Here is a 22,831-nt window from a genome sequence, read left to right on the forward strand (position 1 = left end):
ATATGCTGTGCATTTGTTTGTGATTAAGGGCAAATAATAAGTGAGGCTGATTCATCAAAATGTTTAATGACTCTGTAAATACATTGTAATAATGTAAACATTGAATTTAAGTATCTGTAAATTTGACTGACAGATTTCTATTTGTGGTCTTCAGAGCGAAGCAGCTTTCTCCAATCCAGCAGAGGGCGACAATGATCTCTGTACGCACTGTCCACTAGCCGCCGTCGTTGCACTTGCAGTACTAAAACAGTAAACTGTTATATATCTAATAAACTCAGAACACACTAAGCTACACGACAAGTTTAATTTAAATTGTGAGGTAAGGATTGCATTTAAAGTTTGTTTTTTCTTTTTCATTGCTCTAATATTTCACTGAAGAAACCTGCTATTATTTTCTAGAATTCAGATCTAATCGCTAACGAGAAACCAACGTGTGAAATGTAAACAGTTAGTATCTCATCATATTTTAGAACGTTTGAACAGTTTATTAACCCAATGTGTGCGGTTCTCAAGCAAATGAATCTGACAACCTCATGTGTCTTTTTAGAAGTGTGTTTGGACATCCATCACAATGTCGTACATGCTCCCTCATCTTCACAATGGCTGGCAAGTGGACCAGGCTATTTTATCAGAGGAAGACCGTGTAATTGTTATACGATTTGGCCACGATTGGGACCCTACGTGTATGAAGATGGATGAAGTGTTGTACAGCATCGCCGAAAAGGTATTACTGTACAGTGTCCTAGTGTTCAACCACCGAACTGAACGTGAACACCTCAGATCAGCTAGTATTTGGTGTATGAATATGTTTTGTGATCTGTCATCACACCAGTGATTTGGGAATAATTATGTATTTTGTTTGTTTTATGTGCCTAATATCACGTGTTCCAGCAGGTGAAGAATTTTGCGGTCATTTATCTTGTGGACATCACAGAAGTGCCAGATTTCAACAAGATGTATGAGTTGTATGATCCTTGCACAGTCATGTTCTTTTTCAGGTAAGTCCTCGAGCAGTATAATAACTACAGACAGTCAGTTTTTCCATTGTATTCAGCCAAGCCAGTCAGGATATCTTTTATTTAAAGGAGTAACTTACTCAACCCAAAAGAGAAAAAATTCTCCCATCATTTGCTCTCCCTCATGCCGTCCCAGATATACTGATTGACTGACTGGAAGACACACAGACTTTTGAGAAAAATAATCCACGTATTACTACGCATTTAAATGTTATTGCTTTAGTTGTTTATTTATTATTCTTAAACGATTGTTTCTGTTTCTAGATACAAGTTAAAGCAGCACTATGTAACGTTTGGCACTCTAGCGGTTAATAAACAGAACTGCACACATCCCGCGGAAGAACATTCCAACCGGAGCTACTTCTCTAAGTTTATGTCTATGGCGATTCACGCAGGTATGTGTTCCTCCGCAGCGGTGACGACCAGGCTACAATAGTCCATATATGTACTTCTTATAAGTGTACCGTAGTGATTCGGAATAAGACAAAAACGCGGTTTGGAAGATGAATTCATGATGTACTCGCTCATTTTATACATTTAGCAAATTTTGAACAGAAAAAGTTGCATAGTGCTGCTTTAATGATAACATTTGTTGCAAATTGCCATAGAAAATATTTTTAGCCCTTCTTGACTTTTTTTGTAGGTAGGAAGTCCTTGTCTTGTATCTTTGCGACTGTAAGTCCACAAACTCATAGAAAATAACCAAAACAATCCAAGGTTTTTATTTAGCACAGTGGCTAGATTAACAAATAACCAGACGCCACCCAATCTAAATATTCCCTCACAGTTTAATAGTAATGACTTTATGAATTTCTTCACTGATAAAATAGATAACATCAGAAATACAATAACAAATGTAGATTCTACAGCGTATAATACTTCTGCTTCATTCATCGCACAAAAAGATAAAACTGCAGTGCTTTACAACTATAGGACAGGAAGAGATAAAAACTTATCACTGCATCTAAACCAACAACATGCCTGTTAGATCCTGTACCCACTAAATTACTGAAAGAGTTGTTACCTGTAGCAGAAGAACCGCTTCTCAATCATCGTCTGTTTGATTACGTCTTTAATTGATTTTTCCGTACATTTCTGCCATATGTACATTAACTGACAATCACCACTGATAAGCTACCACTAAATATTGTAGAAACTTAATTTGCTGTAAAGTTGCTTTGCAATGATTTGTATCGTGAAAAGCGCTGTATTGTTTACAAATAAACTTGAATTGAATTGAATTAAGTTAAAAGTTTTATTGGCTAGTAGCAATGTGTTGAAATTTGATAGACATAAATGCATGTTATTTTGCACAGACAAGGTTAGTAAGTGATTGTATCACATCAGTCTTGTGGCAAGTCTTTTGTAACGGTTCCTCACTTTTTATATAATTATTTCTGTTGTATAGATACTATGCCACAGCTGCTGTCAGTAAAGTTTGTCAAATGTGCAATTGCATAATATGTATTGTATGTGGAACATTCTAGACGACTTGCTTGTTTTCTTCCCCAAAAGCACAGAATGTAGATTTGTCTCCACCTATTGGTGAACTCTACAGATTCTTCAGTATTGTGGATTAAAGGGATAGTTCACCCAAAAAATGAAAATTCTATCATTAATTACTCACCCTGATGTCGTTTCAAACCCGTAAGACATTCGTTTATTTTCGGAACACAAATTAAGATATTTTTGATGGAATCTGAGAGCTGTCTGACCCTGCATAGACAGCAACGCAACTGAAATGTTCCCAAGTCCAGAAACGTAGCAAGGAGATCTGTAAAATAATCCATGTGACATCAGTGATTCAACCGCAATTATACGATGCTACGGGAATACTTTTTGTGGTCAAAAGAAAAAAAATTACGACTTTATTCAACAATTAGTCTCCTCCGCATCACCCTGGTGCCATTTTGGAGAATATCCGCTGGACGTAAACAACGTATGCTGTTCTGTGTCAGCTGCGTCACATGGATACGCTGTTTCCGTTCAGATCAAATCACAACAATGTAAAAAACAGACAGCTCTCAGATTCCATCAAAAATATCTTAATTTGTGTTCTGAAGATGAATGAATGTCTTACGGGTTTGAAAAGACATGAGGGTGAGTAATTAATGACTGAATTTTCATTTTTGGGTGAACTATCCCTTTAACATGCTCTGATTTACCATTAGTCATGTAAACATTTACTTAATGGTTGTACTAGTTTAACAGTGCATATTTATGCTAATACATATTTCTGCATTTGCTCATCTGTCTCAGGAACAAGCACATCATGATTGATCTTGGCACTGGTAACAACAACAAGATAAACTGGACCATGGAAGACAAGCAGGAGATGATAGACATTGTTGAGACTGTCTACAGGGGGGCGAGAAAAGGACGAGGTCTTGTAGTGTCCCCTAAAGATTACTCAACCAAATACAGATACTGATCTCTGTGCTCTTATTTAGACTTTGCGATTTTATTTCTTCTCGTCAACATTGGACAAGATATGAGCATTCAGCAATATGGTCATTTGGACTATTAAATGGCCTTGTTTTGGATTTTCAACTTTATATTTAAATGTGTTTACACCGTTGCAGTTGTCACCAGTCTTTTATAATTTTGTCCTTCTAAAAATGTCACTGTACATTAAATGGATCAATAAGTGTTGATTGTGTTTCTGCTGTTTGTATTTCTAAATTGTAATTTACCATGACAGCATTAATTATTAGGGCTATCCATATTAAACATTTCAGAATTAAATATATGTTCAGCTAAAAAGCCGAAGGCTGTACCCTAGTATGGAAGACAAAACTGGTAAATATATGCTGACAAAATGTAGTTAAGACAATATTTTGATATTTACCCCATACACATTGTTGATATATATTATATATACGTGCACACATTGTTTATATATATATATATATATATATATTTAACATAGTAGAATAAGTATTTTAAACATAATGCCTGTTAATGAAGAAAATTGCTATATAGTTGAACTAGGTCATATTTCTGCTAGTTCTAAATACGTTTTTTTTTAGAAACAATGTTTATAATATCTAAACATCTATTGTCTCAAGGTCTACCTCTGCATGGATCCCCACCAGTTCTTTGGAAAGGTCAACACAATGTGTTTGTCGAAATTAAGCACTCAGCGATTGAGGTATGACCTTGTTTAATATTCAGTTGAATTTTTAAACACTTATGTTGAGATATACTACTTTGTATAAACCACTGATTCTTGTTTTCCCAGGATAGCACTTTCCAGCTGGATTACCTTGATAAGACTGAAAAAGCACAGGTAGTGTCCTGTGTACAACACAAGTTACATTATAAAAGGGTTGTTAGAAGACAAATACAAGATCCACAACACCCTCAGTGGAAGTATAAGGCACTTTCACTCATGAAAAGAATACTGAAAAACTCCTTTAGTTGTTTAATAGCAGCTACGACGGTTCCTTTTTCCACATCTCATGTTGAGACTTCCATACCTGTGAAAATAGAAGCCACTTTCACTTACAGAAAGAGTACCGAAACTCCTTTAGTTAGCACCACAGCTACTGGATTGGAAACATCTACAGCTGCAATAACTGCTGAAGCACCATCATCTCCTGAATGATTAGAAATTATAGCCAAGTCTATGTCCATCTCCACAACACCCGTTTAGTTGCCCATCACAGCAGAAATTGGCAGTACTTTACCAAACACTTTGATGGTCTCAACAACAAATGTTGTAAGCACCAGCCCTATGGAAGCCACTTTTCCAGCACTCACTTCCATTGATGGAACATCTAGAACAACTTCAGATAGCACAGCAGATGTTGTACTGGGGAAATCCACACCTGCATTGGCAACTACTGTGGTTCCAACGTCATCTGTTAAAACAAGTTGTTTCTTCCCCATCAGCAACATCTACTGAGAGAATAACATTTGGAACAGCACCATCAGTAGGTATTGTATTGGATACAACAACACCTGCAAAAACTATTGATGAAGCTTCAACATCTGCCAAAGTGTTATCTGTCCCCACAACACTTACGAAAACGTATTTAATAGAAGCCAATTCAGCTAAAGGGATGGCATCAGGAATTGCTTTGGAAATGTCCACATCTGACGTGACAGTTTCACCAACCTCAGCTGAAACTACACTCTTAAAAATAAAGGTGCTTCAAAAGGTTCTTCAAGCGATGCCATATAAGAACCATTTTTGGTTGCACAAAGAAGCATTCAGTCAATGGTTCTTTAAAGAACCATCTCTTTCTTACCTTTTTGTAATCTGAAGAACCTTCTTTTGCCTCAAAGAGCCTTTTGTGAAACAGAAAGGTTCTTCAGGTGTTAAAGGTTCTTTATGGAACCATTTAGACAAAAAGGTTCTTCTATGGCATCGTGAAGCACCTTTATGTGTACATCTGTCTCCAAAACACCATTTTCAACAGCTCCTGAAGTACCAATCCTACCTGAAACTACCTTTGTCTCCACAACCCCTGTTGAAACTTCTTCCACAACCATGACAAGGGCTGGAGCATCAGAGATGACATCAATCTCCACATCCCCTATGGGAATTATCACTACTTCAGAAGCTATTTCCACGCAACTTGTGACAACTGGTGAAGTGGCAACAGCAGCTAAGATTATTCCTATGTCTACATCACACGTTGAAACGTCTATACCTGTGGCAGTAGAAGCTCATGTAGTGTTTGTTTGTTGTTTATAGACTTACAACTGTTCCAGAAATTACTTTCCTAACACCCATAGGGTTGCTATTTTCAGCTAGGCAAAATAAGGGACACCCATTCACAACCCCACCCCCCATAAAGAAGAAAAACTCCAAGGACACAAATAATCAGTGAGGAACTCATAGCTCAACAATAAACCATGAGAAAACATGCTCAAGTATGTAAACTTGCAACAGAACACATTAATATTGCTATTTTAAATGTGATTATTTATAATGATTAATTATTATTAGTCTTTCGTTGACAGTGCTGCAGCTGTTACCTGGATGGGATGATTTTTTAAAATTCAATTGCTTAAATTAGGACTACATTATTATGTAATTATTTGTCCCATTTTTTAAAAATCTAATTAATTTAGCAGTGTTTAAACTTTAAAATGCCAAATTGTATATGACAGATATGATTATTTATTATGTATATATTTATGATTAATATAAATGATAAATTAAACAGGGTCTAACATTAATTCTAATCTATTAATTCATCTGTCTAATAATGTCTAAAAATATAATAATTGCTGAACCACTTTCTCAATACATCGCTTGTTGTATTGGAATTAGTCATACTTTTAGTTTTAAAAACTTTTGATTCCAGTAAGAGTAATACATGTGTGCTTCTGCACAACAGGCATTATTTGTCCCTGTCCTTGACTCTAGCTAGTGTTTATGCTACAATATTTGTCTTGAACTTTAATATTGCCTTACAACTATTAAATTGTACGCATGTATAAGTGATCATGTCATCTTAATTTGCTTCTATAATGTCTAAAGATGTACAATGTCTAAAGGCACATTTGTAAATGGTTACCTGAAGTTTACCCCTTTAAAAAAAACTGACGATAATGACTAATAATAATAATAAACCAATGCCTTGTCAACAGTCAATATTACATTCTTTCATGACTGTTTTCTAATTTGAGGTTTCAGTTTTCAGGTGATGTCAGTTGTATATGTGGTTTAAAGGGATTATTACAAGAATAATACCCCTTCTAGGGTTCCAGCAACTTTGATGTGAATGCTTAACAATAACTAGTCAAAATGCATTTACCTTGTCAATTTCTCCCAATACATAAATGCAGAATTGATTGCAGTCCATATCTGAATTTAAATATCGTTTTTAATGGAAAGATTGAATTGTTGGGTTGACGTCAACCAAAGGCAACATTGTCGCTGAGGCCATTTTTTCTTCGAAATAAAAAAAAATATGAAAAAATGTAAATAAGGCTAAAGTTTTAAAACGTTTTGTGAAATATTATTATTATTATTTTTTTTGAAAAGTGAGAAATACCGCTTGGTTTCATTTATTATTGTCTAATGCAGTGACATTCATACATTTCAAGTGCTGCTTAAATGTGAAAATACAGTATGTGAAAGCCTCTTCCTCACTCAGACCTTTATTTTGGTCCCAACTTATCAAATCAAGATTGGAAAAAGAGTTTCTGATCAAGTAGGAGTTTACACTACAGAGATGGTAGCAATATTATTAGCTATCAGGTGGATGGAGGATACTCCTTTTTTTTTTCTCTTCTATTATTATTATATAATTTATTATGAAATATTTTTTATGTATTTATTTTTTTTTTTTTAATTATTATTATTTTTTTGTTCTTCCTATTCCATCAATGGTCCACACTCCAGCCCAGTAGGTGGCGGGAATGCACCTATCGTTTGTTTGCCAACCGCCATAAAACTCCAAAAGAAGAAGAAGACCTTTATTTTGAAAGCCATTGATCTTGTCTGAACTCATGAGATGCTGCTGATGGCGTTCTTCACACACTGTTCTAAAGAGATACAGAGCAGTTCAATTTTAGTTAACTTCAAGACGTTAAACTGTTTTTGCTATTTGCGAGCTAGCTATATTTAATTAATTTCGGTGAACGACTTATTAGGCTACTAAGGAGTTTTACTAGTAAGCGAAATATATATTTTTTTATTGTTATCAATAATAAGGTTAAAACGTTGGTTGAGGTTGACATTGTCAAAAAGACGTTTGTGTGTTACATATTTCTAAACAACAGGTAATGTTACATTGTATCCTGTTATAGCTGTATAGCGCAACATCTCTCAGCTCTTCTACACTGATATGGGGAATATGATATTGTCAGCAGTTACAGAGTTGGGAGGAGTTTCTTTTCCTTTCTGGAGGACAAAAACTTTTATTACACGTCAATTTTCCTTTCTTTTAGGTCAGTTCTTCTGTCACTGCGTGATTGGATCACTGTGCAGCAATGTCTTGCCTTCCAACTCTCTTCAAATACGTCGACGAGCACCAGGACGAGTATGTTGAGGTACTGAGATTATCTTTACTACACTGTATTATATGATATAGCCAAAACTTGGAAAATGTGTATGCTTTTAGCTAAGATTGTTAAGATTTTTTTTTAAATGCTCCTGTTTTTTATTTATATATTTTCATGTGTGTTATTCAAAACGTTTGATGACTTTACGGTTACTTGACATGAATATATTTTCTAACGGAAATGTGAACACCTTGTATTTGAAGCGCCTGGCACAATGGGTTGCTGTACAGAGTGTGTCTGCCTGGCCAGAGAAACGAGGAGAAATCAAGAAGATGATGGAGATGGCAGCCAAAGACATTGAGAGACTGGGGGGAACTGTGGAGATGGTTGACATCGGCATGCAGAAGGTGTTTAATTTTTCTTCGAAAATCACAGTTAATATGGATGTCCTGTCATGGAATTGGAATTTTTCTTTTGATGTCTGGCTTTGGAATTTTTAGTGATGATAGCCTTTTGCACAAACATCACAGGCTGCTTCCTGCTTGGTCATTTTTGTGGTTGACCATGTGACTGCATGTGTCACATGCCCTACAGGATTGCAGTTGTGTAGTTATGCTTTTAAATGTGCTAAACTAAGGATCAGGTGAAAGTGAACAGTTATATGCCTAAATTAGTGGTTCCACCCAATATTTCGTCATTATCCGATGTTGTTCCAAATATGCTATTGCTTTTCCAAGAAATTTTGAAGAAGATGGTTCCTATGTCTTGAGGAAAAAGTTGACACTCGGACATAATTTAAAATTTTTCATGCATTGCCTTTTTCTTGTTTTAATTTAGTTGCCAGGTGGTGAAGAGATCCCTCTTCCTCCAATAATTCTGGGTAGACTTGGCTCAGACCCAGGCAAGAAGACTGTGTGCATTTACGGGCACTTGGATGTGCAGCCAGCCAACATTGAGGATGGCTGGGACTCACCGCCCTTCACTCTGGTGGAAAAAGATGGTATGAGTGTGCACGCACAAGTCATTGTTTTAAAAAAAAAAAAAAAGGTGTACGGTAGCGTTCTCTTGGGGTTGAGGAGACTGATGCTAGCATCAATTTATTAATGAAGCTGTTGAGTGTATGGAAGAAATCTGTTAAGACCAAATGAGGTTTTACAATTGATTTGCTTTTTGTGCAATACTCTGCAAGCAGTGCTCCCTCCAGGTAATATTTCACATTTGATTTGGCTAAAATTAGTCACCACTAGCATTTTTTGAAATTGTTTTTTTCCATCCTGCTTGCATGTGGCTGTTGACACAAAAAAGGAAGAAATCTCACCGACTCAGCATGTTACATTTGTGTCCCTCCAGCCCAAAGAGATTTCAAGACAAATCCTATTGTCTCTTTTTGCTGAGATAGATCTGACGCGTAGCCTTGTGACCTGTCAGCTGATTCCCATAAGGTTTTTTTTTAAGCTGGGACAAATGTATATTCTTCTTAAACAAAAATGATTTATTTTAGATTTGCATATCATTAAAACTGTTAATATTTCTTGTTTTATATAGCACATTCAGATCTGTCAAATGTACCTCCTTAATCTATTTATGTTTCCTTTTTTTGACAAAATTTCACCAATTCTGAAATTTCACTGTTAGGTTCAAATTTCAAGATTCTCTTAAATGGTCTTTTTTGTGTAGTTATTCACTAGTAATCTGTTACAACTGGCATAAAGTTATAGTTTTGCTAAATTAATACCAAGGCCATGCATCTGTGAGGGCTTTATATGCACTTTGATATGTACTGTAAAATGCTTGCTGAACTGAGATTGTAGATAAAAATGCTTTATAATCATTACAGTTTATGACATTTTATTTGACTGTGGCTCATGCTTCATTTAATTGTCTTTAGGTAAAATGTACGGACGTGGATCTACGGATGATAAAGGCCCTGTGTTAGCCTGGTTCAACGTCATTGAGGCCTATCAGAAGATTGGACAGGTGCAAACACTGTACTTTCTTCCCAATGATACTTTCTGCTTACTTATTAAGCCTGTAACACCAGTGCAAAGTCCTCAAGTATTTCAAACAGTATAACCATATCAGTGGGTTAAGATGCTAGATGTTTAGCATTGCCTGCTTTACTTAATCTGGTTAAAGTAACTTTACATTTAAACAATATGGAATGTAAATTAAAAATCGCAGTTGTATGTGCACCTAGTGTGACTGAAACTGAGAAACAACTGAGGCCAACACTGCATATCATTGTGTTAAATCAATTTGCATCGCATACATTCCTCCCCTTATCCAGCAATTACCTCTCAATCATTAGCACCTGAGTGAACTGTCACTGCTTTTAAAGTTCCTCGTTTACAGACAGCAGAACAGTGCAAATGTTGTTTTATGATCTTTGATCATTTTAAAAGTGTTTTGTCAAGCTAATTTAATTAGCTCTAATTTAATTAACTGTAAGCTTAATTGTAATGTTATGCAGTGTTTCTATGATGCATGACAAACACTAATAGAATACTGATCTATAGATTTATATTGACTGAAAAACACTATGTAAAGTCTTTCATTTAATGGAATTTTGCACTAAAAACTAAATGTACTTGATCACAGGAACTGCCCATCAATATAAAGTTCTGCTTTGAGGGAATGGAGGAGTCTGGATCAGAAGGATTGGACGAGCTGGTTTTCTCTCGCAAAGACTCTTTCTTTAAGGATGTGGACTACGTCTGCATTTCTGACAACTACTGGCTGGGGAAGACCAAGCCCTGCATTACCTACGGCCTGAGAGGAATCTGCTACTTCTTTGTTGAGGTAGGAGCTATTTTGTTACTTTAATGTCAAAATAAACTTATGATTTGTAGCAGTGGTTAAGCAGTGGTATTTAAAGTTAAACTCTGTTCTCATGTGTATATATACTAACAGTATGCATATAGCGGCTATAAAAACAAAAGATTTTAAAACAATGTAATGTTACTTAAACATTCTTTAATGAAAGAAAGCATTAGATCCTCGCAAAGGCAACGTTTTGAGATTTTCCTCATATCTGATTAACAAGAGCAAGTCGTATGTTTTCAGGTGAAATGCTGTGATAAAGATCTTCACTCTGGCGTGTTTGGAGGATCCGTTCATGAGGCCATGACTGACCTCATAGCTCTGATGGGTGAGACTGATGTCTACATATTCCTTACGTAGAAAGAGGGTCAGTAGGTTGGTCATAAAAATGTATGACTGGGATTTCCTTGGTTGTGTTTGATTACACTGGGATATCTGTCTTTTGTTGACCTTCTTAAGTTACCTGTCAGTTTAGAGCAGTTATCAATGATTTCCTCTTGATTAGCTCAACTCGCAATGATGGACCATAAAAAAATTATTGGTGTTTATGTACCGTTATTGCTTTTGCTGTGCTTTGAAAGTGTTTTAAGTATTTTGTATTTTTAGGCTCTTTGGTGGATAACAAGGGAAAAATTGTAGTACCAGGGATATACGACCATGTGGCTAAACTGACTGATGAAGAGAAGAAGCTCTACGAAAAGATCGAGTTTGACATGGAAGAATACGCCAAAGATGTTGGAGCAGACAAACTGCTGCATGACACAAAGGTAGATCCCCCCTCCTGTCTTTTCACATTTTCAGTGTCTGCTGATGTAATTTTATGTTTCTGTTGATTCAAGTCAGGGCTATTTTTTATTTATTTTATGAAATAAAATAAACATAAATAAAATGTGTATATATACAGAATATATATATATATATAGTTCATTTGCAAAAACCGATAAACGCCACTTTAAAAAGAGTTCACACTTTACTGCAGAAGCCGACAAGCGCCCCGCTGATGTAATTTTATGTTTCTGTTGATTCAAGTCAGGGCTATTTTTTATTTATTTTATGAAATAAAATAAACATAAATAAAATGTGTATATATACAGAATATATATATATATAGTTCATTTGCAAAAACCGATAAACGCCACTTTAAAAAGAGTTCACACTTTACTGCAGAAGCCGACAAGCGCCCTTGTTGTTTTTGAACAGAAACCGATAAGTCCATTTTAGCGAATCGGCACGCTGTATTCAGGTCAGGTGACAAGGCTACATTCACTTTGAAATGACGTGCTAGCTGAGAGGAGTTTCGTCAAAGCTGACTAAAAGTGATCGAGGATGGATAATTTCGACGAACTTGATGAACCTGTGATATCTTCTTCAGGGCGAAAAAGGAAAATAAAAGCTGAAACGTTTTCTCGGAACTTTGCAAAAGCAGCGCGTTACAATGGTGAGGGAAAAGCTCCGTGTATTGCGTGTAATCACATCCATACAGTTTATGATCACAACAACAACAACGTTTGTCAGGCATCTACATTGTCATCTGAGGAGATTACAAAGATTAATTATATATATATATTTATATATATATATAAACTTACACTTATTTTATTTCAGCTAATTGCCAAGGCAACATTTCCCATTTTCATTTAGCTTAAATTGAAGTACTAAAATAACTAAAGCTAAATAAACTAAAAACTATATGGAAATATAAAAATGATAAACACAGAACAAAATTAATTGAATGAACTCAAATTAAAATGAAAACAAAAAAGATAAAAATAAAATGTAATTCAGAATAATAACCAAATAAATAATAGTATGTCAATGATAGTAAAATAACACTGACTCAAATAGGCATGTTAATTGATTGATCAAAATGATTTATTATAAACTATTGTAATAATGATACGATTTTTTTTTTTTTGACTGTTTCATGCAGTATCACATGTGACATGTAAAAACAACAATCACTCTTTGCTGCTAGATTTCTCAGTGTATATAGTCATTTTCAAGGCATGATATGTATTTCCACCCAAGTCCTTTAAAAAAAAAAATTTTTTTTTTAAAGTCCAGTTCTCTCTATAATGATCCATCAAGCAAGTGTTTTGAGAGGACTGGTGATGAATACAATTTAGACCAAATAAGCACACATTGTCATTTCAGTCTTATATATACCTTGTCACTGTAGCACTAGTCTGTCTCCCAGTGTCTTAATATCCAATTTCAGATAGAGTTATATCAGAGGAATTATTTTTGAGTGAACTGTCCCTTTAATATGGAATATAACATAATCTGGTGTAATCTGTTTACATATGACAAATGCACTCCTATAATAAAATTCAAATGATCTCCTTAAAATTCAACTTTGATTACATTTGAATTTTGTTTTTACTGTCATTCACTAAATGTAGACTTTAAAAAGCATATATCACTTATAACAATTAAGAAAAAACTACAGTTTCTGAAAGAAATAATTAATTGTATAGAATTGGTTGGAAAATGAAAGTAATACTGGTCTGAGTTTTTTTTTAATTTTTTTTTACAAACCCTCAAATGGGGATCTTTTATTCTTAATTCCATTCTGAAAATTATTTTTCACTTTCAACTTCTGTGTGCATTTTGATTGGGCTTTTAATGATTTGAGAATGTGCCAAAGAGCATCTTGTGTTTCAGTGGAAGCAAGAAAATCTGACCCTCTGTTCCAACAAAAGTATATATAGTCAATGTCACAAATTTTGCGTATATGTTTAGGGAGCAAGAATCCGTAAAGAATATCACACGCACAATATATCACACAATATTATGACCATTTAAAATAAATCTTTTGTAGCATTATTGATTTCTCTGCTGTCACTTTTGATCAATTTAATGCAACCTTGCTGGATTAAAATAGTGTGTGTGCATATATATATATATATATATATATATAGTATACTGTATATATAAATTGTATCAACAGTGACAGCAGAGACATTTATAATGCTACAAAATATTTATTTTCAATTGTAATATTTCACAACATTACAGTTTGTACTGTATTTTAACAAACATTAAAAAGTAGTTTTAAAAAAAATATTTATTATTTTTCCTCACATGACTTATAAGAGGCATTGAATTTAAATGAGCTACATCCAAGATATATATCTGGATCAATCTATAGTTAAAATCATTGTAAAAATGCTTTTTTTTATGCAGCTGGCCACCTCACTTGAGTTCGTGTTTGAGTATATATAAACTCCTACACATCTAAGAAACAAATCTAAACACTTTTGTTAGATGACATCCTTTACTCATCCTTCTATTTTACAATGGTGTATTTTTAAAGTGCGTGTTTATGTGCATGCTGATGTCTGATGCTCACAGGTAGACTGACAGCACACTGGTAGTTCTGCCCTCTATGAGCGGTAGGTCACATTTATCCCGTGCCTCCTCCGTTATAGCCCCAGGAATGGTGCAGCCACAGCCAGGCAAGGTAGATGAATCCAAATGGACAAACTTGTCTGGTGGCGCTATTTTCCCATGACACCCAGTCTCTAAATGTGACCAGACAGCCTATCTCTGCCCTTAAGATTTTTTTTTTTACGTCTCTCCCTCTCTTCTGCTAGTGTTCGGAACAGTTTCAGTCCATCTGACATTTTTTTTGAACACACCATGTTGAAATGCACATCGGCTTTGTGAGAGATCTTGGCCCGTGGCAATGGCTGTCAGTAGGAAGAGTTGCAGAGCAGGAGAATATGAATATGAAACTGTTTACCAGGCCTCGCTGTAAGGAGCAGAGCCATATTTCATCAGGTCTTACTGGTTCAAGAATGTCAGACCTCTCAGCAAACACAGGTTGTCCTGTCTGTGATCTAAATTTGGCCATGAAAAGGATTTGCTGGTTTGATGTTTAACAAGACAAGGTTGGAATGCATTATTGAGCTTAATAATGCAGAAAATGATCAACAGTCTTTGCAAGCTGGTACCAATGCAAATTTTGACCCTGTTTGTTTGCTTGTAGAAGTAGCATTTTAGTAGACGAAAGTAAGCTAACATGGTTATATACAAGGTCATTGTTTATATGTACCCCCGGGCCCAATAAAGAGGCTGTATTGTGGTGTGAAGTCGTTCTTTTTTTCAGATTTTTGCCACTAGATGGCGACAAATGCTCATGTTATTTTCAGATTTCAACGCATGCGGTTTTCAGTTTAACAACCTGGTTCCATACGTGGTGTGCGTGCATTTAATCTTTGAAGCACTTCTTAAACCATATTCTTTTTTTAAGTAAATTAATCACTGTAGTTGCTAGTGTCAAAATACCTCGTTTTTACTTCTGTAAAACTTCAGTGAATGAAAATCGAAATTATATCCAAAGGGTAAGAAGCTTTCAGAATCGTGCCATATTCAGATTCGTTTGTTTATAACAGTTGTGGCGAATATCAAGAGACCACACTTGCTTTTTAGTATAACCGCTAATGATATTTATTCTTTCAAACGCTGTAGTGGCCATAGCATTTTGTCTTAAATAATGGTTAGCAGGCAAAACCTTTTGCTTTGGGGTTGTTCCAAACTTTTGTGTGATGATTTCTGCTGACATAACGATTATAAATGCTTCAAGTCCGCTAAAAACATGTTTGAGGTAAATCCTTCATATTTAATATGCCATTTAAACATGACAAATGCTGTATGAATGTATGTGTTTATACTATATTCAGAGCTGGATCGTGAATGCCTTTTAAATTACAATTCAGTTTCTGAATTCGAATGTAGCAAACAGGATTCCAGGTCGAATTTGAATGTAAGAAAATCGTATTAAAATGAAGTGAAATGTAAGGAAATACAGAGAACTGTATCTAGACACTTATTGCCAAGACAAACGTTGAATTTTAGCTCGGTAAAAACATTTAAAAATACTTGAGGACAGATAGATAGATACATAGATATGTTTGAAATGCCAACTATAGAAGTAATTAGAATCAAGTTAATTCTAAAAAATTAACCTTGGTGAATTAGAGTGGCTAAACACTTCATTTCCCAGAATGCATTACTACAGTATACTGAATTTCTTTAGGATGCAATTCATCCATTTTCTCTTCCTGACATTCCGATTTACATATTATTTTAGTAACTTCCTGTCATGAGTTGAAAGGGAGTCAGTTTTTCAGTTGTGAAATTGGCACAACCCTGGTAGTAGCAATTGTGTAGCATGTGTACAATTACCAAAGTATTGTTTATAATGCAAACCAGTTTCATTGTATTTCCCATGTTAAACCTCAAACATGTAGACACACGCTCCACTGTCTTATCGAACATGAGATGTGCGGAACAGAAGAGACAGTAAATCAGGATCAGTCTCACCTGCAGCCAGCCTCCATAAAACTGAAGGAGGGAGTTGAGCTCCACTAGTTTTATGAGGTCTGGCTCATTACCAGATTACATTAGCTTGTCTCTCTTACACATTAATAAAAAAATCTTAATTTGTAAAAGTTTTCAGCAGTGTTTGCCCTTTTCCTTTCAGTGCAGTCAAAGATTTCCAGCCTATAAAGACTCGTCTTGCTGCTGGAGAGAAGCCAGGGCATGTGTCCGTGTTTACCTCACAGGCACCAGTTCGCTCGCTCCTTTCACACTGATGTCAGATTGGCACGACACATGGTAGGCACTTAAGTAAGTCGCCTCACTCTTGAGCTCCTTCTTTTCACTGTATCAAATGTATATGGACGTACCGTCCGGCATTCGTATCTCCTTGATGTCTCTCTCTCATGTGTTGTCAGTTGCAGCATGCCTTGTAGCACGACTCATTTCAGATATTATTCAGTTCTCTAAAGCCGTTGATCAGCATACTAAATGATGATTTCTGAACAGCCTAACACTCCCCTAACACTCTAATACAATTAGGCCAAGACAGCTCGCCTGGTTATGTTTAATGGGGATGACATCAGAGGAGATAGCAGAGAATGAATAAGTCATTCTTGGTCTCATTTCAAATGTGAAAGATTCATACCAGTAATTTAGATGACAGTATTAATTTAACATGACACTGCATTAATGGTCGATTTTAGATTCACAGAACTCGTTTAAGTGGAATGGACTTCCTTAATTTGATGAGATGTGATGGCAGCGCGATGCCACGTCTCTCTCCATCTCTCTCTCCCTGCGGCATGGCAAGCACACACACATACACAGATATTCGCCAAGCTTTAGCTGTTGTCCTCAACACGCGTGGTAACTGGGTGAGCGTGTGTGTTTGCATGTGTTTTGAAACGAGCACACTTTTTTGTATTGATGGTTGCTGGTTTTTGAGTGAACATTTCTGTTCGGATGTTAACTAAGGCACCAAAATGTGATGTATTTAGATGGCACCTGTAACTAAAACGCACATCTACATAATTATAATTTGAAAAGATCATACTGCATCCTAATTTTAAATTTGGTTAATATATAAATAAATGCAAATATACACGATCCTTCAGAAATAATTTTAATATGCTGATTTGGTTCTCAAGAAACTTGTCTTATTATTATCATCAATGTTGAAAACTGTTGTCTTGCCTAATGTTTATGTGGAATAGATTTTTTTTTAGGATTGTTTGATTAATATAAAGTTCAAAAGAACACTGCTTATTTGAAATATTTTTTTTGTCATTACTGACACTTTTGATCAATTTAATACATCCTTGTTAAATAAAAGTATTAGCTTCTTCTTTTTTAAAATTCATTGTGACCCCAAACCTTTGATCTAGTGTGTGTGTGTGTGTGTGTGTGTATGTATGATCAAATTATTTCAAATAGAAATTATTTAAATGCATTAGGATCCATTCTGATCTTTGCAAAAGATATATCAGCCTAGAGTGAACGTAACATTATTTTAACATTATTTCATATACATTTTGTTATTCTACACAATGATAAAACTATTAATGTGTTAATAGATTACAAAATGTTTATTTAAAACACTTAGTATAAACTTAATGGGGTTCAAATGTCTGAGACCATCAATGAAAATGCTTGTACGGTGAATAACTATTTTTAAATAAATAAATGCAAATTTTATTTCAAATTGAAATTTCCCATGTTATTCAGCCTGATTTGTGATACTTATTTGGCTAGTGCTTGATCTGGTTACATCAGGACTTCATTTAAACTGTTTCAAAATGCTAAAACTTTACTTATTTCCAATTTTAAATGGACAAAAATCCCTAATTTTCAACGTGGTCTCAGACTTTTGGTTGCCACAGTGTCTATGTACACAGACTGTTGCTTTCCAGAAATCCCACAGTGCCTGGCTTTTCTGCAACATTCCTTCTCTTATTTTAACTCACTCCTTTGTACGTGACTGATGATTTTCCGGGATCGTCGTCTTCTGGTTGGTTGCGGAAGCCACAGGTTGATGAAAAAGTTAGGCGTGTTATTGTCTGAGCTGCTGAGTCCCCAATGTGGCCGTGTGTCTCAAAGGCTTCTTAATGACTGGACTCTCCTGCACTCTGCCTCTCTGATGGATAGCAAGCAGGGACGGCCTCTCTTTCATCCCGACAGCCTGACTCGTCTGATTTATTAATGACAATAATTAGGAGTAAACCTCTCTGCAACCAAACCCAGAGTGATTAGCACAGTAACGATGGCGGGGAGGGGTTGTGGATATGGCGATCTGATTAATGTCGGCCATTTTGACCTTTCTGAGCCGGGCTTCTCTGCAGTCTGGGGAGAGATGAGGAGAGAGAGAGGGCAGCTATCTGTGGTGTCCACTCACAATTAGGTGCTGAATGAATTAGAATGCAAAATGTACCACTCAGGTCATTAGCTGTGCTGTTCACGACATGCTTATTCTATTGGAACGAATCCGTTGGTGAAGAAGAAAGCCTGTGTTATTTATATATGACAAAATGGCACTGGTCACTTTATTCAAGATGTTTTTTGCAGATTCTCATTCCAGCGGTGTGGTTTATAATTAGATTCAATCTTGTTTTTCTCCTAACGATCTGAATAAATCTCATTTCACCTGCATCTTGCTCTCAGAATCAGTCCAAAGTGGGAAAAGACCACTGAATTCTGCTCCACGATTACCCTTTAGTCACGTAGCGGTAGCAGACCCTTCTATTTACCTGTTTGAAAACACAAATCATCTCTGGAGATAGACACGGACTCGCTGAGAACACGCAGACTCTGTGTGACATTTGATTAACGAATGTAAATGAAGGTCAAGAGTCATTTTGTGTGGCCATCTTCCCTTTGCCGGGCTCTGACAATGAAATCTTTGCAGACACCGGCTCCAGTAATGGCCACATTTAAGCCGCAGTCGTTTAAGAGCTTGTACCCAGTACAGCTGCATGTAATGGAGTTGGTCGGAAAGGTCAGAGTCTTTATCTGGGTCAGATTGGAGTCAGTGAAGTCGGAAGCCAGTGAATGGGAGACAGGGGAGATCAAAGTAAAAGCCATGTCAAGTAGTGCCGGTGAGCGATTGTGGAGCTGCACTTCGACGACCCGCTTCGGGATCGGTTTCAGCTTTCGGTTCACTGCGGTTAAGAGATGGGCGACTGACTCGGGATCTGTGATTTGTCAAAGCACGAACGATTGTATGTGTATGTTTAACCTTATCTGTGACCGGAAGCATGACTTACTTTCTTCTTCTGTAAAACACAAAATAATTTTGAAAAAAGTTTGTTCACTGAGTGAAAGTCAATGGGGTCCAATGTCAATCCAACTCAATGAACAAAAACAATAATAATATTATAGAATAATTTTTCTAAAAATGCTTTTTGTATTGTGCAGAAAAAAGAAAGTCAAAGACTTTTAAAGTACCTTTAAGTTAATCATAAAAATGTGTGTTTGTCTTTGCATTATATAAGAATGTATTAAACCAAGAGGTATTTATTGTAATGTGCACAAAAATGTATTTTGAGTTTAACATTTTATTACAAGGACATTTTCTGATTGTTTTTTTTTTAATTTATTTATTTTTGAATATGTCCATAGTAAATGTGATGAAGGACACCTGTGTGAACTTTTAGTTTAAAAGTCATTGCCAAAACATTCAATTTGAAAACAGTATTGTATTTTTTTACTAAATGCAGTGAATAAATACATTTTAGGTGTCTAGATACATTATGTCCCTGCTCAGTGATGTTGGCAAGTGGTGGAAACACTTTTCCTCAGTAGTTTTGCTCAGTTCCAACCGGAAACGAAGTTGAAATCAAGGCCGATCGTCCTGTCAATGAGTTCGCCGCGTTTGAAAATCCATGTAGGTCATGTAATGAAACTTCTCGTCCCTCGCAGCTCTCTGCTGCCCAAGTCTAATTTATCCTCATTAAAAGTCCCCCTGCCTCGTGTTATTATTTTCCTGCCCCATCTCCTAAAACACAAGGAACTGATTGAACGTGGGGTAAAGTCGGTCATCATGACATGACCTGCAGAAACAGCAGAAAGAGTGCGACGGCTGACCCCGGCAAACTGCCTGCCTGCACATATTGCACAATCCTTCATATTTAATGGGGAAACACGAGCCTGTGATTTTGTCTGTATTCTCTCTAGTGTCTGCTGCTCGGGGTGGAGTGAAGCCACTTAATGAGAATCCCCTGTTCTCCTCCATCATTTTTAAACAGGCAGTGCACTCAGCAGCCTTGCCTTCCCTCTAAGGACCCCCCCACCTGCCCCCCCAACCCCTCCCCGACATGTTGTGCTCGTTTTTGTAAGCGCTAAATTATGTATCAGCTCCTTAAATGCTGTGAAACATTGGTTTAATATGGAGTAAACTTGTTTTCCATTATTCCACACTCAAATTAGGCCAGGATACTTAACTTTGTTGGAAGCCGTCGATTTGCTTATTTTGTCTTTTAGAAACATTTACGTCAGACAGCAACACAGGGAAGCGCAATTATTGCACTTTTTTTTTCTTACGTTATCCTTTATCATTTATATGGTAATAAAGTCTTACGGAGTTCATAAGAGGATGGATGGGGAAACTCTCTCAAGTCTGTTGCTTGATCTTCCACTTGGCGTTTCCTCATTTAGATTAAACTCCGACATCAGTAACGCTTTACCCCCAACAATAATGTTCCTCCACTGGCGCGTGAGGCCTGTCCCTGACAGCAAACCGACATCTTGACTCGCCCCATCCCATCGCAGCCAGCTCTTAACACAACTGCTATTGTTAAACGTCCTCCGCAGCAGTAATATCTTCTAATCCTCAAATAGAGTGGAGTTAAAACTACAAGCTCCAAACTATTTTTACTTGCCTCACTAGTTGTGGCAGATGAGAAGGGATCTCTGTGTAGATGATTATATTGTCATCCCCTGATCTTTACTGCTGGAGTAATTGTAAATCATTGCTTCATGGCACGTCAGAGGTTGTCGGTAGCAGGCAATTAAATGGCACAATATAATAGAGCAAATTATTGCCTGTCAGATTTTGAACAACACAGTTGGTATTTGAATTACACTTAATCATTACATGCATTAGAAAGCTCATTGGAATCCTGCTTAGGACTGAACATGAGCCATTGCATTATTTAAACCTCTAATTGTGAAAGCCATTTATTTGTGGTTACTGTACAACAAAAAGAGTCTCACCAAGTGGGCCGGCTTTAAAAGCTCGATATATCCAAATCAACGTCTTCAGACGCATAAACCAAATTGGCCAAAATGGGCAATTTCGCCGGGGTGGAGAAACATTTAGCCATGCAAAGTGTTTTGTAATTTCAGACTGCGAGGATGAATATTAAATATTTACTTTTAGCCAGGCCCAAGCCAGGTCCCCTTTCTGCATAATTCATTAGGCAAAACAGATGAGGTTATAATTTGTCTAGATGCCACGTATCTGTTTCTCAGGGCTTTCTCGGCCCTCCCTGCTCGCACCCCGGACCCGGCGACCAGATTCTTCAATATTCGAAGCGGCCGATGACAAAGTGTTAAAATTGCTTAATGCAAATCGTAAAATTTGCGCCGAACTTCGTGGTGGCTTTTAATAAGGAAATAGTTGATCTGAGTGCAGATAATCCATATAGAGCGATTAATAAATGTTAGTTTCAGTTTCCTGGCGCCGCTAATTATCGGTAGCATATTATTCATATTCCTTCACAACATAGGCGGAAGTTGCCTCGCACAATATGCCACAAGGGCCAGAACAGACACCCGGTATTAACAAGACTTAAGTACTGTTGTCATGGCCGTGCCGCCAGCTCATAGATTGTAATTATGGGTTTAGCACTATACTGTGATGCGTATGGGTTGAATAACGATATTAAGAAATGGCGTGATGTTAAAAAGAATATCAGTTTTACTGGTCTGTGTAAATATGCCACAGCTTTCTTTTATGACTGTTCATGTTTTGTGTGTAAAAGTTCATTTGTCGCTTTGTTGCAGGGGTCTTCGAGCGCAGTGTACTGAGATCTTTTTCAGAGCCCTTCCTGTTGTTGTCAAGCCATCTCGGCCTTGACTGTCATATCATATCAGCTCGCCACTCCCACCCTGTTTAAAGTACCGCTTTGGCTCATGTTACTCCAGAAGTCAGTTCCTCCAGAAACATCTGTTTCTTTTCAGAGGGAGGAGAGACAAATAGGCCCATTGTCACGCCTGTATCTGTACTCATATCGAGTCCTTTGGCTTTTCGGACAGGTTGGAATTATCGAGGGAGGGTGAAAGGCAAATAGCCCTATAGCTCAATCACCATTGTTTGGAATCAGTCAGTGGTAATATTAGTGTTGCCCAGAACACAATTACTCAATAGCTGCGTCTTTAACGTCGTCTTGAATTTATCCTCTTGACAGATCCGGAGACTGATAATTTAATGCAAGTTATGATTAAAATCCCCTTACTGTCAAGCCCTTTGGAACAAATAACAAATACCTCTGTTTGGAAAAATGACAGTTTTAAAAATAAATGAAATTACACGTTAGAGCCGGCGCGGGGAGGGGTGCGCGGGAATTTATTGAGCTGCGAGACGTTGTGCGGGAGATTTAGGATTTGTGCTCGGGAGGGGGGTGGGAGAAGTTAATGACTGATTAACAACAGCAATTAAAAGATGAGGAAAAGGTATATAATTAAAATGGAAGTTCTTGCTTGTCAAGTGC

General features: G+C 36.6%; 2 protein-coding genes across 3 annotated transcripts; both read left to right on the forward strand.

Annotated features, from left to right (window-relative positions):
* Nucleotides 1-183: 183 nt before the first annotated feature.
* On the forward strand, nucleotides 184-3,668 carry LOC107592025 (thioredoxin-like protein 4A). 2 transcript variants are annotated; one of them, XM_016281375.1, is made up of 5 exons: nucleotides 184-319; nucleotides 400-447; nucleotides 548-724; nucleotides 895-998; nucleotides 3,276-3,668. In XM_016281375.1, the coding sequence occupies exons 3-5, from the start codon at nucleotides 572-574 to the stop codon at nucleotides 3,445-3,447; spliced, it is 429 nt and encodes a 142-aa protein (XP_016136861.1). In that variant the 5' UTR covers nucleotides 184-319; nucleotides 400-447; nucleotides 548-571; the 3' UTR covers nucleotides 3,448-3,668. The 2 variants fall into 2 exon arrangements, with proteins under 2 accessions (XP_016136861.1, XP_016136863.1); XM_016281377.1 differs by lacking the exon at nucleotides 400-447.
* A 3,809-nt stretch (nucleotides 3,669-7,477) lies between these two features.
* Nucleotides 7,478-14,796, forward strand: LOC107592070 (cytosolic non-specific dipeptidase-like). Its single transcript, XM_016281430.1, has 9 exons — nucleotides 7,478-7,579; nucleotides 7,923-8,027; nucleotides 8,243-8,386; nucleotides 8,817-8,979; nucleotides 9,868-9,956; nucleotides 10,578-10,778; nucleotides 11,043-11,127; nucleotides 11,406-11,566; nucleotides 14,791-14,796. The coding sequence occupies exons 2-9, from the start codon at nucleotides 7,968-7,970 to the stop codon at nucleotides 14,794-14,796; spliced, it is 909 nt and encodes a 302-aa protein (XP_016136916.1). The 5' UTR covers nucleotides 7,478-7,579; nucleotides 7,923-7,967.
* The last annotated feature ends 8,035 nt before the right edge of the window (nucleotides 14,797-22,831 follow it).

The sequence above is a fragment of the Sinocyclocheilus grahami genome, unplaced genomic scaffold, assembly GCF_001515645.1.
Source record: "Sinocyclocheilus grahami isolate Dianchi unplaced genomic scaffold, SAMN03320097.WGS_v1.1 scaffold149.1, whole genome shotgun sequence".
Lineage (NCBI taxonomy): Eukaryota > Metazoa > Chordata > Actinopteri > Cypriniformes > Cyprinidae > Sinocyclocheilus > Sinocyclocheilus grahami.

Coding starts and splice junctions, on each gene's coding strand:
- LOC107592025 (XM_016281375.1), top strand. CDS start 572: ATGTCGTACATGCTCCCTCATCTTCACAATGGCTGGCAAGTGGACCAG. Junction 725..894: donor TGTACAGCATCGCCGAAAAG/GTATTACTGTAC, acceptor GTGTTCCAGCAG/GTGAAGAATTTTGCGGTCAT. Junction 999..3,275: donor ACAGTCATGTTCTTTTTCAG/GTAAGTCCTCGA, acceptor CATCTGTCTCAG/GAACAAGCACATCATGATTG.
- LOC107592070 (XM_016281430.1), top strand. CDS start 7,968: ATGTCTTGCCTTCCAACTCTCTTCAAATACGTCGACGAGCACCAGGAC. Junction 8,980..9,867: donor CACTCTGGTGGAAAAAGATG/GTATGAGTGTGC, acceptor AATTGTCTTTAG/GTAAAATGTACGGACGTGGA. Junction 10,779..11,042: donor TCTGCTACTTCTTTGTTGAG/GTAGGAGCTATT, acceptor GTATGTTTTCAG/GTGAAATGCTGTGATAAAGA.